This window comes from Monodelphis domestica, chromosome 3 (genome assembly GCF_027887165.1).
Source record: "Monodelphis domestica isolate mMonDom1 chromosome 3, mMonDom1.pri, whole genome shotgun sequence".
Lineage (NCBI taxonomy): Eukaryota > Metazoa > Chordata > Mammalia > Didelphimorphia > Didelphidae > Monodelphis > Monodelphis domestica.
Genome location: NC_077229.1, coordinates 267,951,511 through 267,966,591, shown reverse-complemented (window position 1 = coordinate 267,966,591; position 15,081 = coordinate 267,951,511). Strand labels below are relative to the sequence as shown.

General features: G+C 39.6%; 1 protein-coding gene across 1 annotated transcript in view; it reads left to right on the top strand.

Moving 5' to 3' along the window:
- The first annotated feature begins 220 nt into the window (after nucleotides 1-220).
- Nucleotides 221-15,081, top strand: part of EMILIN2 (elastin microfibril interfacer 2) — a 72,645-nt gene continuing 57,784 nt past the window's right edge. Inside the window, exons 1-2 of the mRNA XM_056823754.1 lie at nucleotides 221-873; nucleotides 1,533-1,655. Of these exons, the coding sequence (XP_056679732.1) occupies nucleotides 761-873; nucleotides 1,533-1,655 (236 nt within the window). The 5' untranslated portion in view covers nucleotides 221-760. The remainder of the gene's footprint in view (nucleotides 874-1,532; nucleotides 1,656-15,081) is intronic.

The window sequence follows — 15,081 nt, the reverse complement described above, 5'->3', positions numbered from 1 at the left end:
AAAGTGGTGGAGATGAATCAATGGACTTAAGAAAAAGGGAGTGAATGCATGTCTCTTGCCAGATGAAGAAATCCAGATCAGTGCCTTCCCCAAGGGACTGATAAAGATGCCCCTGGACTTACCACCAGAGCTCAGCACCCAGGGATGCCTGTGGGAACAGACTCTCAGACTGCGGATTGCTGCTCCTGAGGGGCTGGGGTGTGTGTGTGTGTGTGTCTAGAAGGTGGAAGGCGGAGTTCCTGTGCTTCTGGGAAGAGACCAAAGGAATGAGTAATTTGAAATATTGTAATACAGACCCTTCTCCCAAACCTCTTGCCCCTAACCCCCTGCAGAGAGGCGAAGGGGACTGGAGACACAGAGACGGAGCCCGGGTGGAGGGAAGAGTCACATTTCGGAGGGGGAAGTGAAATAAAGAGGAGGGCGGCAACCGGGGGGACCTGTGCGTCATTGAGGGACCCGAAGAGGAGAAGAGCAGGGTGAGGAAAGCCGGAAAAGGAGAAGTGTGAGAAAGTAGACAGAGAGGCCGGGTACGGAACGGGAGGGCGGGGGGCGCTGGAAAAGGGGCCGAAGCAGCGGAGCCTGCTGCCTCCACCTCGCAGACCTGGTGGCCCGGGCTCCGGGTGGTTGCCCCCTGCCCTCCACCCCAAAGCCCTATCTGCCAGCACCTTCAGTCCGGCCGGACGGCGGAGCGCGCTCGTTTGCTTTGCGCCGGCTGCCGCAGCTGGAGCAGCGGGGCCATCCGAGCCCCGGGCGCAGCGGAATGTGGTCCCGCGGCTGGGCGTGGGTGCTGGTGCTCCTGGCCCTCAGAGGGGACTGGTTCGCCCAAGCCACCCCGCATCTGCGGCAGACCAGCCGGCCCGGTGTCCGGAACAAGTAAGTGCCTCCTCGCCCCTTACTCTTTCCCTGGCGGGGGCGAGTCCCCTTGGAGGCGCGGGCTCCCTGCCTGCCTGCCACTCCCCCAGCCCTCAGAGCCCCAGAGCTCGCTCCCAGCCCCAGCCCCGCTAGGGACAGCAAGAAGCCCCCGGAGTGCTGCACAGTGACACGTAGACTTCCCATGCCTAACCTAGTGAGCATCGCCTGGGCTGGGGGCTGATTTGGGGAGCTTGCCCGGCCAGCAGTGAACTGGTTGGTCAGGCAGAGGAGTCGAAGCTCAGGCGAAACAGCAGCGGCCTGGAGACGAGCAAAACTGGCCGGCCGCACACTGAACTCCGGCTCTGCCCAGCCCGGGGGGCGCGGGAATGGAGGAGGGGGAGCGTCTCCTGCCTCGGGGGGAGGGGGTGGAGGCTCTCGGAAACGGCTCCAAGGCTAATAGATGCTGGAGCTGCTCACCTTGGAGTTCATTCTTGTTCTTTCATGCTCTTATTTAATTTTTGTTTAAAAGAGAGAGAGAGAGAGAGAGAGTGAGAGATGGAATCCCCTCCACACGTGCCCTCAGCCAAAAAGGCTTTGTATATCTATCGGTTCATCCTTTGCTTTATTTTTCTCATTGTCCGCTAATTTTACAGTTAATCCTTCTCTCTACCCCACCCCAGGAACTGGTGCGCCTACATAGTGAACAAGAATGTGAGCTGCTCTGTACTGGAGGGAACTGAGAGTTTTATTCAGGCTCAATACAAATGTGCCTGGAACCAGATTCCCTGTCCATCCACGCCGGTGTAAGTACTTGTGAGGCCGAGTGAACTGGGCGGGGGTGAGTGGGGAGGAGTAGGGGGCGCGCTGGGTCTCCATTCCATCAATAAATCACTTCCAGATCTGACGAAAACCCAAGAGTCGGGAAGTTACCGTTCTTAGCAGGGTTGCGCACGGTGTGGAGATATTTTAAAAGTTTAATTCTTTGTAGGGGAATTGAAGGATATGTATGATTTTTGAGCCTATGATTACTGGACCATGTTAGATGATGAACAAAGCTTTCCCTTTTTTATTAGTAACATAAGGCAACTGAAGCTAATTAGATCCATATTGTGAACTGTGGGGCAAGAGCACAGAGCACAAGTTTCTAAAATAGATATTGTTAAAATCTTGGGGAAATTGTTGTATAGTACTCCTGGATTGTATAATACAGATCGAAATGGGAGTTTTGTATTAATATTTTATTCTAGAGAACTTCCACCTCATTGCATCGATATGGCATTTATTACAATTTCAAATTCCACCTAGAAAAAGTCATTGTTTAAATTTTATATTTTTTTTCTCTTTTTACAGTTGGGTATTTTTACAAATGAGAGCAAATTGTTGTCAGTGGTGGCATTTAAAATAAGAGAATTAACTAGCTTTGTCTTGTGAAGATTTCAGTTCCTTCCAGTAGAGAAAAAGCACCAATTTTAAATGTACCATATACACATACTCTTATGTTCTGTTAGGAACAACAGATGTAGTAGAAAAAGCTTCCACTAGTTCAAGTCCTTACTGTTACTAGCCGTTTGATCTGTTTTTTCATTGACATAGGGCATTCCTAGCTTTCGAACCATCCCATACCAATGTGTAAATCATCTTTTCTGCAACTTTGTAGTTTCAAAAAGTTGCCCCATGGCACTGAGAAGTAGCCATAGTTTATCAAAAGTGGAAATAGCTGTAAGAACTAGTCATCAAACTACTTGGAACCCTAGTGATCTCATTTCTAATGGAAATGATAGTAATACTCTTCCAAAATTGTCATCAGATTCAAATGAGATGATATACATAAAACATTTGGGAAATGATGAACATGAGTTGTTTTTGTCTTAGTCAATATAGTTTTTATAGTTATTATATTCAGATATAAAATAAGAGTAGATATGAATATATAACAGCTGTGGCTATCTGCCTTACAGATGTAATTTTTCTTGTAATAATTAGTTTGAATGTATAATTTTCATAACAGAATTCTAGGCAAAGAGAATATGCTCCTGAGTGTTTTATTTTGCCATATTTGGGATAGTTTTACTACTTATAGGATCATAGATTTAGAGAGGGAAGATATATTAGGGGCTATTTAGTCCTCCTGTTTAACAGGAGACTCCAAGGTCCCTGCCTCCCCCCACTCCTGCTTAGAAACTTTGTGTGACCTCACTAGGGTCACACAGCCACTAAATATCTGAGGAAAGATTCAAACTCAAGTTTTCCTGACTTCCAAGACCCGTGCTCTAAACTATATCATAATACTTCTTCAGCAAAACAAAACCTTAAGACAAAAACTTAGAGTTTTGCCCAAAGTCAGACTTGGTGATAAGACTGGGTGATTATAGGACCTACCACTGAATTGACTATTATTAAAGGATTGAATAGGAATTTATTTGCCTATCTCATATTTTAAAGGAGCATCCTATTAGGCAGAAAATCTTGCAACAAAATCCTACTCTACCTTAATAAATATAGAAACATGCCTAGACTTATGCAATTCCTTACTCACTGACAGATTTGATTGGATATATGATCAGAAAGAATATTTAAAATTTTCTTGTATATTTATAATGAATATCAATAGAATTTAGACCAAAAGAAAAAACCATATAACTATGTTACAGAAAGTAGTTTAAAAAATTCCAATTAGTAAAAACAACCTGTAAAAGATTTTTCCATTATAGTATTCTGGATGCCTGTAGCACATGTCTCCAAAGACCTCATTGATCATATCAAATGGGTTGTTACAATTAGTATGTATTTTATTTAAAGCAAATGAATGTAAATGTTAAGCTAAATAAAGGGTAATCAGCTGTTTATGGGTCTGCTGTGTGCAAGCAATGTGCTAGATTCTAAGAAACATACAAAAATGAATACTCTCACCCTCAAGAAGCTTAGGGCTCAGAAGAGATATAGAATATATACAAATAACAAGCAAAATAAAATTTAGACTATTATAGGTAAGAGGGGTATAGAATGTGATTACAGCGGGATGACAGTTGGTATTAAAATCCAGGTTTCTTGATTCCAGTCAGTGTCCTTTTTACCAATCTTGTCTGAAGTTACCAATAGATTCTTTTTATACAAATAATAAATCACAGGTTATAGAATTTTAAAGCTGGACTAAATCAGCTGCTCACCTAGAAGATAGGGAACACTTAGCTAGTTCATATGAAAAAGATCCCTGGGTTTTAGAAGACTGAACACTGATTATGAGCTGAAGAGAAATTGTTATAATCTTAGGCTACATTAGAACAAGTATAGTGTCCAGGAGGAGAGAAATGTTATAGTCCCATTAAGCGCTTCTCTGGTTGAGCCACGTCTATGTGCCATTGTGGGTGTGATATTTTAGAATAGAAATTGATAAGCTGGGCAATAAATGAATGAAAAAAACATTTAGAATATACAAAACACTATAGTGGTGCTGGGAATAAAAAGAGGAAAACAAGCCTGTTACTGCTCTAAAGAAACTAACATTCTAATAGCAAGAAACAACACATAAAGGAGGTTTTACCTCAATTCAGATGGAAGAGCTGAGGTCCTTAGGTGCAGTGGAAAAGCAAATGGTTATGTGTCTTCTTTTGTGCTATCTCCAGTCATGAAATTGATTTCTGATGTTGATAATGCCAAGGACTTTGATGGTAAAGATTTCCTTTTCTGACTGTTTTTAGGAGAGGGACTAGTATGATGAAGAACCATACCAAACACAAACAAGTTGAAAGAACTAGGAAGATTTAGCATGGATTTCTGTTTTAAGATATTGGCATATTATCATAGAAAAATAAGATTATTAGATTTATTCATAATCTAGAGTAGAACTTGATCCAGTGGAGTGGAAGCGAAAGGGAGGGATTTTTCTAATCAGTAGAATTTCTGAATAATTGATAAGAATGCCACCCAAACATGGAATGAGCTTCTAGTGCATGTGGTGTTTCCTTGTCAGCAGAGATTTTGACTGAAGCTAGATGACCACTTATGAGGGAGTCACTTCAGATAGAGAATAGAACAGGCATTTATTAAGTGTCTGAACTAGGTTGCATTAGGTAGCTTCTAAGGTCTCCTAACTTTGAGATTCTTTTTGTTGTTGTTCAGTCTTTTCAGTTGTGTCCAACTCTTTGTGACCCTGTGTGGGGTTTTCTTGGCAAAGATACTGGAGTATTGTGCCTTTTCTTCTCCTGCTCCTTTTACAGATGAGGAAACTGAGGCAAATGGGATTCAGTGACTTGCCTAGGGTCACACAGCTAGGAAGTATCTGAGGTCAGATTTGAACTCAGAGAAAATGAGTCTTCCTGATTCTAAGCCCTGCATTCTATCTACTTCGCCCCTTAGGTAACACTTGACAAAAGTAAAAGTGATCAGAGTGGTAAGGAATTCATTTAGAGAATGTCTCTCACCTCAGCTAACACCATATTCTCAAAATCTGTGACTTAACTAAGTTAAACAAACAACACTTGAAAGCATCTCTGTTGGAAAGAGACAAAGACTGTGAAGAGGCAGTCTTGAATGCTGGGAATTGTATTATCCTGGGGTGGGGGCAGTGTTGAATATCTGGAGTGCAACCTCTGCCACTTATTTTGAGACCTTGGGTAAGTCACTTCTCTGAGGAGCTGGAATACATTCTTGCTCTCTGAGATTTTTTTGCAGTTTTGATACACCATTCTTTTGTAATTCTCTGATGCCTCATGTTTCAAATTGACATGACGTCGATCTCCTCAGAGGAGACATCTGGGTGGCATAGTGGATAGAATGACAGACCTGGAATCAGGAAGCCCCAAGTTCAGATTTGGCTTCAAATACTTACTGGCTGTGGGACCCTGGGCAATTGACTTAATCTCTGTTTGCCTTACTCCACTAGATAAGGAAATGGCAAATCACAATTGTATCTTTGCCAAGAAAACCCTGAATGGGGTCACAAAGAATTGGATACTATTGAACTGAAAGACAACAACAAAAGATCTCTTGCCTTGCCTTCTAATACAATTTACTTTTGTGGTTCTGCCTTGTACTTCACTGACTGTTTGTATTCTGTCTCATTCCCTTGTCAATCATGTTTTATCTCCATTGTTTTATAATCGTTCAGTGATGAATGTTAAAAGGAATGTGTTTGAAATAATACAGCCTTAATCTTTGAGAAGAAGGTTAGGTATGGAAGTGCAGACATTCTTAATAAGATGAAGACATCCAGCCAAATCAATCCAAAAAGTCAAACTGCCTCACAAAATTTTGGAAACCAAGATGAGGTTTTAGTGTTTTCATGTTAAAATAGCATCATTAGGGCATTTGCTTACAAATGCATAAGACATTTCAAACTATGCCTTTTTCCCCCTTAAAAACCCTTACCTGCTGTCTTAGAATCAACACTATCTACTGGTTCTAAGGCCAAAAATCTTACAGGTAAGGACTAGACAAGTGGGGAGAGGGCATGGGGGAGTGGTAAGTGACTTGCCCAGCCAGGATCACACAGTTAGGAAATGCCTGAATTCACATTTAAACCCAGGACCTCTTGGTATCCACCAGGCCACCTAACTGCCCTCATCACTTAGATTTCAACTAGATTTATCACTAGGATTTCAGTAGGCTGAGCTGTGAGAAATGAATGCATTTCATTCTCCATTTGAGAATGGAGTGTAAGCTATGTATTTGAGGAACAACCAGTGGTCCAGTTTGGCTGAACTGTGAAAGTTGGAAAGGTGGATTGGAACCAGAGCTGGAAAACCTGGACTGCCAGCCCAAGGATTTTGGATTTCTTTTTGTAGTCAGTAAGAAGTCACGGTTGTGATCAGAGATGTTTATAAGCAAGATTAATCTGGCAATGGGGTAGATTGGGAGAGGGTGATTAAAAGGTGGCTGCAATAGGTTGTAATCTAGAGCTATTGAGAGGCTGACTTGGGGGCAGACAACAGTAGGAGACATGGATTTGAGAGAAAAGCACAGAGATGGAACTGACTGGGAACAGATTGAATGTGGAGGGCAAAGGATAGGGAAGATCAAAAGCAATGACTTTTTAAGGTTTCAAGTAACTGAGCTTGGATGGGGGGTTCATTAACAGAAATTGAAAAGTCAGGAGGAGGAAAGAAGAAGCAAGTTCACAAGGCTAAAGTTGAAGGTCACCATTGCATGTGAGCATTATAATAGCGTTACTGTGTTCCAGGGCTACCAGAGGACTCATACATAACCATTGCCAGCTGTTGTGGAAATGTGTGCCACTGGTCACGAGGAGACTGGGCAAAAAACTCAGAACAAATCTATACCCATTACTAGGGCAACTCATACCCAGTACCTAATGCCAGTGGGCCAATGGCACAATATTCATATAAATGATGGCACTTTAATCATTCATAGTGCAAAAGTTTTCCCACTTGTTAATAATAGCAACAACCCCCCTTCCTAAACCCTTGTCATCAAAATAAAATGCCACTACCACCACCTAGGATTTTAAAAGTAGTTTGAGTTTTTAATTAGAATGATTTTAAGCTAGCTAAATTCTGTGCCTAAATTGCCCAAAGGGACTTGGGTGCTTTGGGAGAAGCACAGTTTCTACCACCCAGTGTTATTTTGCAAATGTATGTCTCTGTATAGCAAATACAATCCATAAGTACTTAGAATTCAGCAGCGAATTTTATTAATAGAAGAAAATATAATTTTAAAATCAATTTAGATAAATATAAAGGTAAATAGCATTATTAACATTTAAGATTAGTTGATAGCTTATTTATATCAACTTGGTTCACTGCAAACTGTTCAAAAAAGAAATCCGGATTCTGAAAAAATATTAATACTTGAATTCATTTCATCAATTTGATTATTAACCATTTTAGTGAATGAGCCTAAAGGAAGTGTAGAAGGTGTCCTATCTGTAAAAGTCTTCTTTATCAGTAGTAGTTTTTATCACTTGTTGAGTGCTGACAGTATATCTGTACTATATAGGATGTAAAAATTGTGATGGGTAGATAATGATAGTTTGTTCTTTGCAAACTTATCTCAAATGATTGATTTCTATTTAAAAGCTGTTTTGGTACTTTAATGCCATGAGTAGCATTGCCATTTGGCTAGTCTTCAAGCTTGTCTGTTTATTTCATGAACTTCTCTTATCAGGCTGAGGTGAAATAAAAAGATTAAATAGCTGAAAAAAAGGTAGAACTCTAACAAAGGTCTGGCTACAGCTGTAATCTTCACTCATTAGATTTCTTCAAAGTCTGGCCTTTGTCACTCAGTTGGATGAGAAGACCTGATTTTTCCTGGCTCTCTGTGTTATTCTCTGGGCAACAGCTCTGTCTTATCTGCCCTGTTTCCATAAAACTCTGTTTATTTTAAAGGTCTGTTATTCTCTTAGAAAGCAATTACTGGCTGTGACTCAACAAAAATTTTGTAATTTTGTGTCCTCAGCCGCCTGTTAAAGGCATCTTAATAGAATATTTACTCTGTATAAAGGTAATTTTAATTGCTTTGTGAAAAGTGTTTCTTTAATTTTGAAATATAGTAATAGTTCACATCTGTTTCTCCTCCTGCCCTAGTTCAGGATTTTCTTACCAAGTTAAGCCAAATCAGCAAGCATTTATTAAGCGTCTACTCTGTACCGGGCACTGTGCTAATTCCTAAAGATACAAAGACAAAAATAGCTCCTCTTCTCTGGGAGCTCACAGTTTAATGAGGGAAGGCAACATGCAAATAAATTTGAACAAACAAGGTGTATATATAGGATAAATTGAGGACGATCAGCCGAGAAGGAACAGGAAAGGTTTCTTGCAAAGCATAGAATTTGAGCTGGGACTTGGATGAGACCTTGGAGTCAAAGATATAGAAACAAGAAGGGAGAGAATTCCAGACATGGGGGACAATGAAAGCGTACAGTCAGGAGTTGGATTGTCTTGTTTGAAGATGAGCAAGAAAGCCAATTGCTAGATCTTAGAAGGCAGTGAGGTATCATAAGGCTGAAATGGGAGGAAGAGGCCAATTATGAAGGGCTTTAAAAGCCAAACAAGATTTTTTTTTTTAATCCTGAAGGAAGTAGGGAGTCATTGGAGTTTTTTGAATGGAGCAGTGGAATGACACTGTCAAATCTGTTATTTAGGAACATCACTTTGATAGCAGAGTAGAGGATGAATTGTAGTGGGGAGAGAATTGAGGCAGGGAGAGCAACCAGAAGGCTATTTCCTTAATCCCAGTCATGAGGAGACAAGGATCTTTACCAGAGCAGTGGCAATATTAGAGAACAGAAAGGAGAATACTGCTCTCTCCCAAATTAGCAATGATCTCTTAATTACAAAAGCTAATGCCAGTTTCTCAGTCCTCATCCTTCTTGACCTCTCAGCAGCCTTTGCTACTGTCTTCCTATAATCCTTGATATTTTTATTTCTCCAGATTTAGGAGACACTGATCTCCTCTGTTTCTCCTGTCTGACCTTTCCTTTGTTGGATCTTCATCCATGTCCCTTCCACTAATCACCTTGGGGTGTCCCCCAAGGCTCTGCCCTGGTCCAGTTTTCTTCTCCCACTATACAATTTTACTTAGTGATTTTATGAGCTACCATGAATTCAGTTATCAGCTTTATGCAGGTGATTACCCAATCTATTTGTCCAACCTCAATCGCTCTTCTGACCTCTAATTTCACATCTCCAACAATTTATTAGGCATTGTGAGCTCTATATCATCTGGACATCTTAAACTAAACATATCTACAGCTAAATTTATTTTCTTCTCTCCTAAACTCTCCCTTCTTCCTAGCTTCCCTATTTTACTGCCTTTCCAGTTACTATCTTCTCTGAGACCCAGACTTACAATTTAAATATTATCCTCTAGTCCTCACTCTCTCTAATCCACCACATCCAATCAATTGCCAAGTCTTGTCATTTCTATCTTAGTAATGTCTTTCATATTCTTCTTCTGACACTGATACCACAGATCTGACCATGTCACTTCACACCATGCCTCTCCCCCAATTCAAGTAAATGCCAGTGTTCCCATGTTCCCTGTCCCTTCTGGATCAAATATAAATTCCTGTTTGTCTTTGAAAACCTTTAATAATCTAGCCCCTTCCTACCTTTCCAATCTTCTGACATTTTCTTTCACTCCACATGCTCTGCAATCCAATGACTTCCTTGCTTTTCTTAGAATAAGATTGTATAGCTCCCTACCCTGAATATTTTTCATTGTCTGTGCTTCATTCCTCTCTCCTTCCTCACCTCTTCTTCTTGGCTTCCTTCAAGTCTGTGCTAAAGTCCCACCTTCTGCAACAACCCTTTCCCAGTCCTCTTTAATCTTAGTGACTTCCCTCGGAGACCATTTAATTTATCCTGTACATATTTTTTTTTTACATATATTTGTTCGTAGATTATCTCCTCCATTAGACTATGAGCTCTTTGAGAGGACAGGCTAAGATTCTACCTTTCTTTATATCCTCAGCCTAGAACAGTCATCAGCATATACTAAGCTTTTAATTAATGCTTATTGACCAATTAATTTCATAATTATTAATGTATTAAGCATCTATTAAAGCCTGCTATGTTCCAAACTGAGAAAAACGGGACCTGCTCTCAAGGAGCTTACATTCTATCACAGGAGCATTTACATAGATATATTTATATGGATAAATAAGTTCAAAATGATTTGAGGAAGAAGAAAGTACTAATAACTTGGGAGATCAGGAAAGACTTCCATTGAAAGCTTGCTTGTGAGTTGAGCCTGGAAGGAAGCTAAGGATTCTGAGAGGCACAGATGGGGAAAGAACCAAATCAAGGATATATAAGCATAGGCAGATTGATCAGTGGTTAGAGATTCAGGCCTGAAGTCAGGAGGACATGGGTTCAAATTTGGCCTCAGACATTTCCTAGCTGTGTGAACCTGGGCAAGTTACTTAACCCTGATTGCCTAGCCCCCTGCTGCCCTTCTGTCTTAGAATTGATACCAAATCAGAAGGTAAGGGTTTTTAATAAAACAAAGCAAAGCAAAACAAAACAAAAACTCAACTTAGGGGATCAGGAAAGGCTTCCAGTAAAGGTGGCCTGTGAGTTGAGCCTGGAAGGAAGGTAAGGATTCTGAGAGGCAGAGATGAGGGGAGAATGCAATCAGGAATAGGTAAGTATACCAGTAAGAGATGGATGACCAAATCAGAGTGCATGGACATAGGTTCTGAATCTACCCACAGATTCTACAGTGCTTCTACTGAAAAAAAATTTTAAGAGTGACTTTTCATTTAAATCAAGTGACATGATTTATTTTCTTTTAGTTAAAAATATGGATTATTGTTATGCAATGTCCTGAATTACATAATACAGATGTTGTAGTAATATGTAGTTTGATGAATAAAAACATCTTTTCTAATTATTCAATAAAGGATCCCTTAGGTTGTGAACTTTTTGAGATCTGGACCTTCTTTTTGCCTTTCTTTTTATTCTGAGAGTTAGCACAGTATCTGGTACCTAGTACATGTTTAATAAACTCTTGAAGACTTGACTTGACTTTTACAAAATAAAATTCCCTCAGCACATACTCTAATGGAATATACTGTGTGTACATCTGGAAGTAGGTCAGTTTGGCTCAAGTAAAGTGTGTGAGAGTCATATGAACTTACATATTTTGTGACAATTTTATTCCTCTCCTGTTTTGAATTTGGCTTTTTCTCTGAGAAGGTTTTTAGATACTATATGGGAGTAGTTTATGTTTGAAAATCCTTTGGAACAACTCAGTTCAGCAAATGTTCCTTAAAATTAGGATTTGGGTTGTTTATGGCAGAATATTCCTGAATTACTGCTACTGGAGAGGATGAGGCTAGTGGATTGATTTTGTTTGGGAGTTCTGAGCTGCAGTAGGACTAGTATTTTGTAGCCTAGAAGAGATAGGGAGACCCAGACTCAAAAAAAAAAAAAGTAGGGGGCAGGTTTTAAGTTGGATTTCTGGAGTATTTCCTTTTCATGTAAATGCTAGTAAGCACTCCACTTTTAGTAAACACTAAAAGGCCTAATCCCATTGAAAGCAATTCATCCTTATGATGGGTTTATAGGATTAACTTTGTAAACCATTACATATGGAGTGTAGGGACTCAGTATCTACCTGCAGTGTCCTTTTGTGCCTTTTTTTCATACAGCCTTTTCCTGTTTAGAATAAAGACCCTGGGGGAGCCTTTCTGGCTGATCCAAAGTAGACCCCTGAATCCACTTCTAGTTCTTACATAGGTTTGCAGAACTGAACTTGAATATGAAGGCTTGTTATCAGGCTCAAATGAGATAATAGATATAATGCAATTTGCAAACAAGGTGCTATGTAAATGCAAGTTATTATTATTTATTTTTAGCATTAACCTCCAATCACCAGGTTTCCAGATTGGTGATGATTTTACTCTCTGATCTTTCTACTGTACTGCTGAGCTCAAGAAATGTTTTATAGGTATAAAACAAGAAATGTTTTATATGCAGATAAATGTCTAAAAACTAGAGCTCTACTGTAACAAAAATATATGAATATATACTTTAAAAAAAAAAACCTTTGCCTTCTGCCTTAGAGTCAATAGTGTGTATTTGTTTAAAGGTAGAAGAGTGGTAAGGGTTATGCAGTGGGAGTTAAATGACATGCCAGGGTCATGCAGCTAGGAGGTGTCTGAGGCCAGATTTGAACCCAGAATCTCCCATCTCTAGACTTGATTCTCAGTCCACCTAACTACCTAGTTGCCTCCTGAACATATACATTAAAGTTTAATCTGAATTATTAACATTTTCTTAAATCTTGACAATCAACAAAATAAGCACAGCTCCAATTTGTAGCGATTGACCATTTTGGACATGTAAATGTACACACTGAAAATTTAACAAACAATTACAGCTGGCACCAGCAACACTGCTTGGGAGTATGTGCCTGATGTCCTAAAAGTCACAAAGATTTGAAATAAGCCTCCTCTCTGCCCAGATTGGGGATATTGTTTCAAGGGGCTTTTGTGTTTTCCCAAGGGTAACTGCATGAGATTCAGGAGGTGGTGGCATTAGAGGAAGGGCACTATTCATTCTTTCGACAAATATTTATTGATTGCATATAAAATTATACAATCTCTGGGCTGAGAGCCCAATGTGTCCCAAATCTCTGAATGTCTTGGGCAGGAAAAAATTGCCAAAAATATTGTGAGGTTTGCCCTAGTGTCCATATTCATATTGCCGAGGTCTCATATGAACTGCTTCTGCTTGACATCGAGCAATCATAGACCAATGTAGGATGTTCCCAACCCTCTATGAGGGGCGGTGAAGAAGTGTATATATGAGAACTGTTGCTTCTAGGAGGGCTCCCTCCTTCTAATAAATATTTTGGTTTATAGCTTGCAGCAAACAATGCTGTCTATATGAGTATTGTTGTGGAAAAGCACACTCAAACAAAGCTACAGGCACCTCAGGAATATTTCATTGACATTTAGGAACTACTTATGGTTCTACTGCAGTTGGAAAAGGGCAGGATTTTTCAGTCATCACAAACTGATAGAGACTATCATATTAGTTTTTCACTTCTTTTTTTGTGTCTTTGATATCTCAGAGATTTTTTTTTTTGGTTAGGCTTAAAACAACAAACTGTAGCAGAGGTGGGGAGGATGAAAGAAAGATTAGAGGCTCTGGGCTAGAGTCAGCTTTAGCTCCTCTGTGGCAATGATAATAACACTGAGTAAGGAATTTATAGTAGGGGGTGTTTGGAGGAGATGAATGCCAGCATTTCTCTCATCCTAGTTAGATTTTGAAGAAAATTATTCATTGAAGTCAGGAAGAAAATCGTGTATAAGAATGTTGGGCTAGAAAAATGAGAATATTATCTTACTTGGAAACACTGAAGACTAACACAATTCAGGAGACAATTTGAGCTTAACTTCTTTGTGTGATCTTAGAGCTGAAAGGGACCAGAATCTGGAAGTCCAATCCTCCTCTCCCCCTTTTTGTATATATGAAGAAAGTGAGGCCAAAAGACACAAAATAACTTTAGCCAGTTAAGGTCACCCAGCTAGTTAATGTTAACATGAACCTGGAATTTAACCTGTCTCTAGCCTTTTCCCAACTATAGCACTCAGACTAGATAAATACAACAGAAGTTCTAGGAATTCTCTCTTGGCAGAAATCATTCAGAGGTAAAGTTGACACTATTACCTATGATAATGGTAGTACTGAACTGTCACAACAGGTGAATGAATGAAAAAACATTCATTAAGTGCCTACTCTGTGCCATGGACTGTGCCACACTGGGAATACAAATGAATAGGCAAAATTGTACCCACTTTTAAGGAGTTTACATTATAATAGCAAAAAACAATATATACAATACATTCTTGTTTTATGTGAACTTAACTCATGCAAATTCAAGTATATGCAATTGGCAATGGAAAAATTAAAGACAGAAAAATAAATAAAATAAAAAAAATTTAAATTACATGCTAAATCCATGCCATTTTCCCAAGCAGCATAGTCTCACAGCAGTTTGCCCAATCGGATTCATTCTAAGACTTAGATGTGTTTGTGGGAATCTTTACATTTTTTTTTTTGTCAAATATTAGCTCCTTGATCAGTCTTTGTCTGAAGTTCTTGCTTGGAACAAGTTGTGTCTGTGTCAGAGCAGTTCTTCTCTTTGTTGCATTATCGCTATTTTGTTATTAATACAGTATAAGTATTACTTGGATGAGTATTACAAAGTACAAGAGTAGTGATGCTGATGACTGATAAACCTAGGAAAGTTGTAAAGTATCTCAGTATGTTCGTATAAGCAATACTTATTAAATAATATGGTTCACTATTATGTGTGATTTTCAACTTTGAAGGGTCTTGGAATGTATTGTTGTCTAACTTGAGGTTTTACTGTATAGGGAAATGGTGACCAGAGTGGAATGTTTTAGACTGGGAAGTCAAAGAGAATAATGATTGGAGCAATAGAACCATTTATTATCAGCAACATACTATTATTGATTTGATTACTGTTCATAGATCCAGGGAAGTAAAAGTGGGATGGTGAGGGCAGAGGGATATAGAGAATATATGCAGGGCATGGAGATGGCTGGAAATGTCATGGTGGAACAGAGACAAAATAAGATATAGTCAAATACGGACCAGTCAGAGCCCAGGAACACCAAGTTCATCCTTCAGTTCTAGATGAAGGTAGAGAACAGTGACGTGGCCTGCTTTAATGAAACAGCCTAATTAAGTTTAGACATGTTTATCTTTGGGAGGTTTCCCTGAAGGTGATGGATTG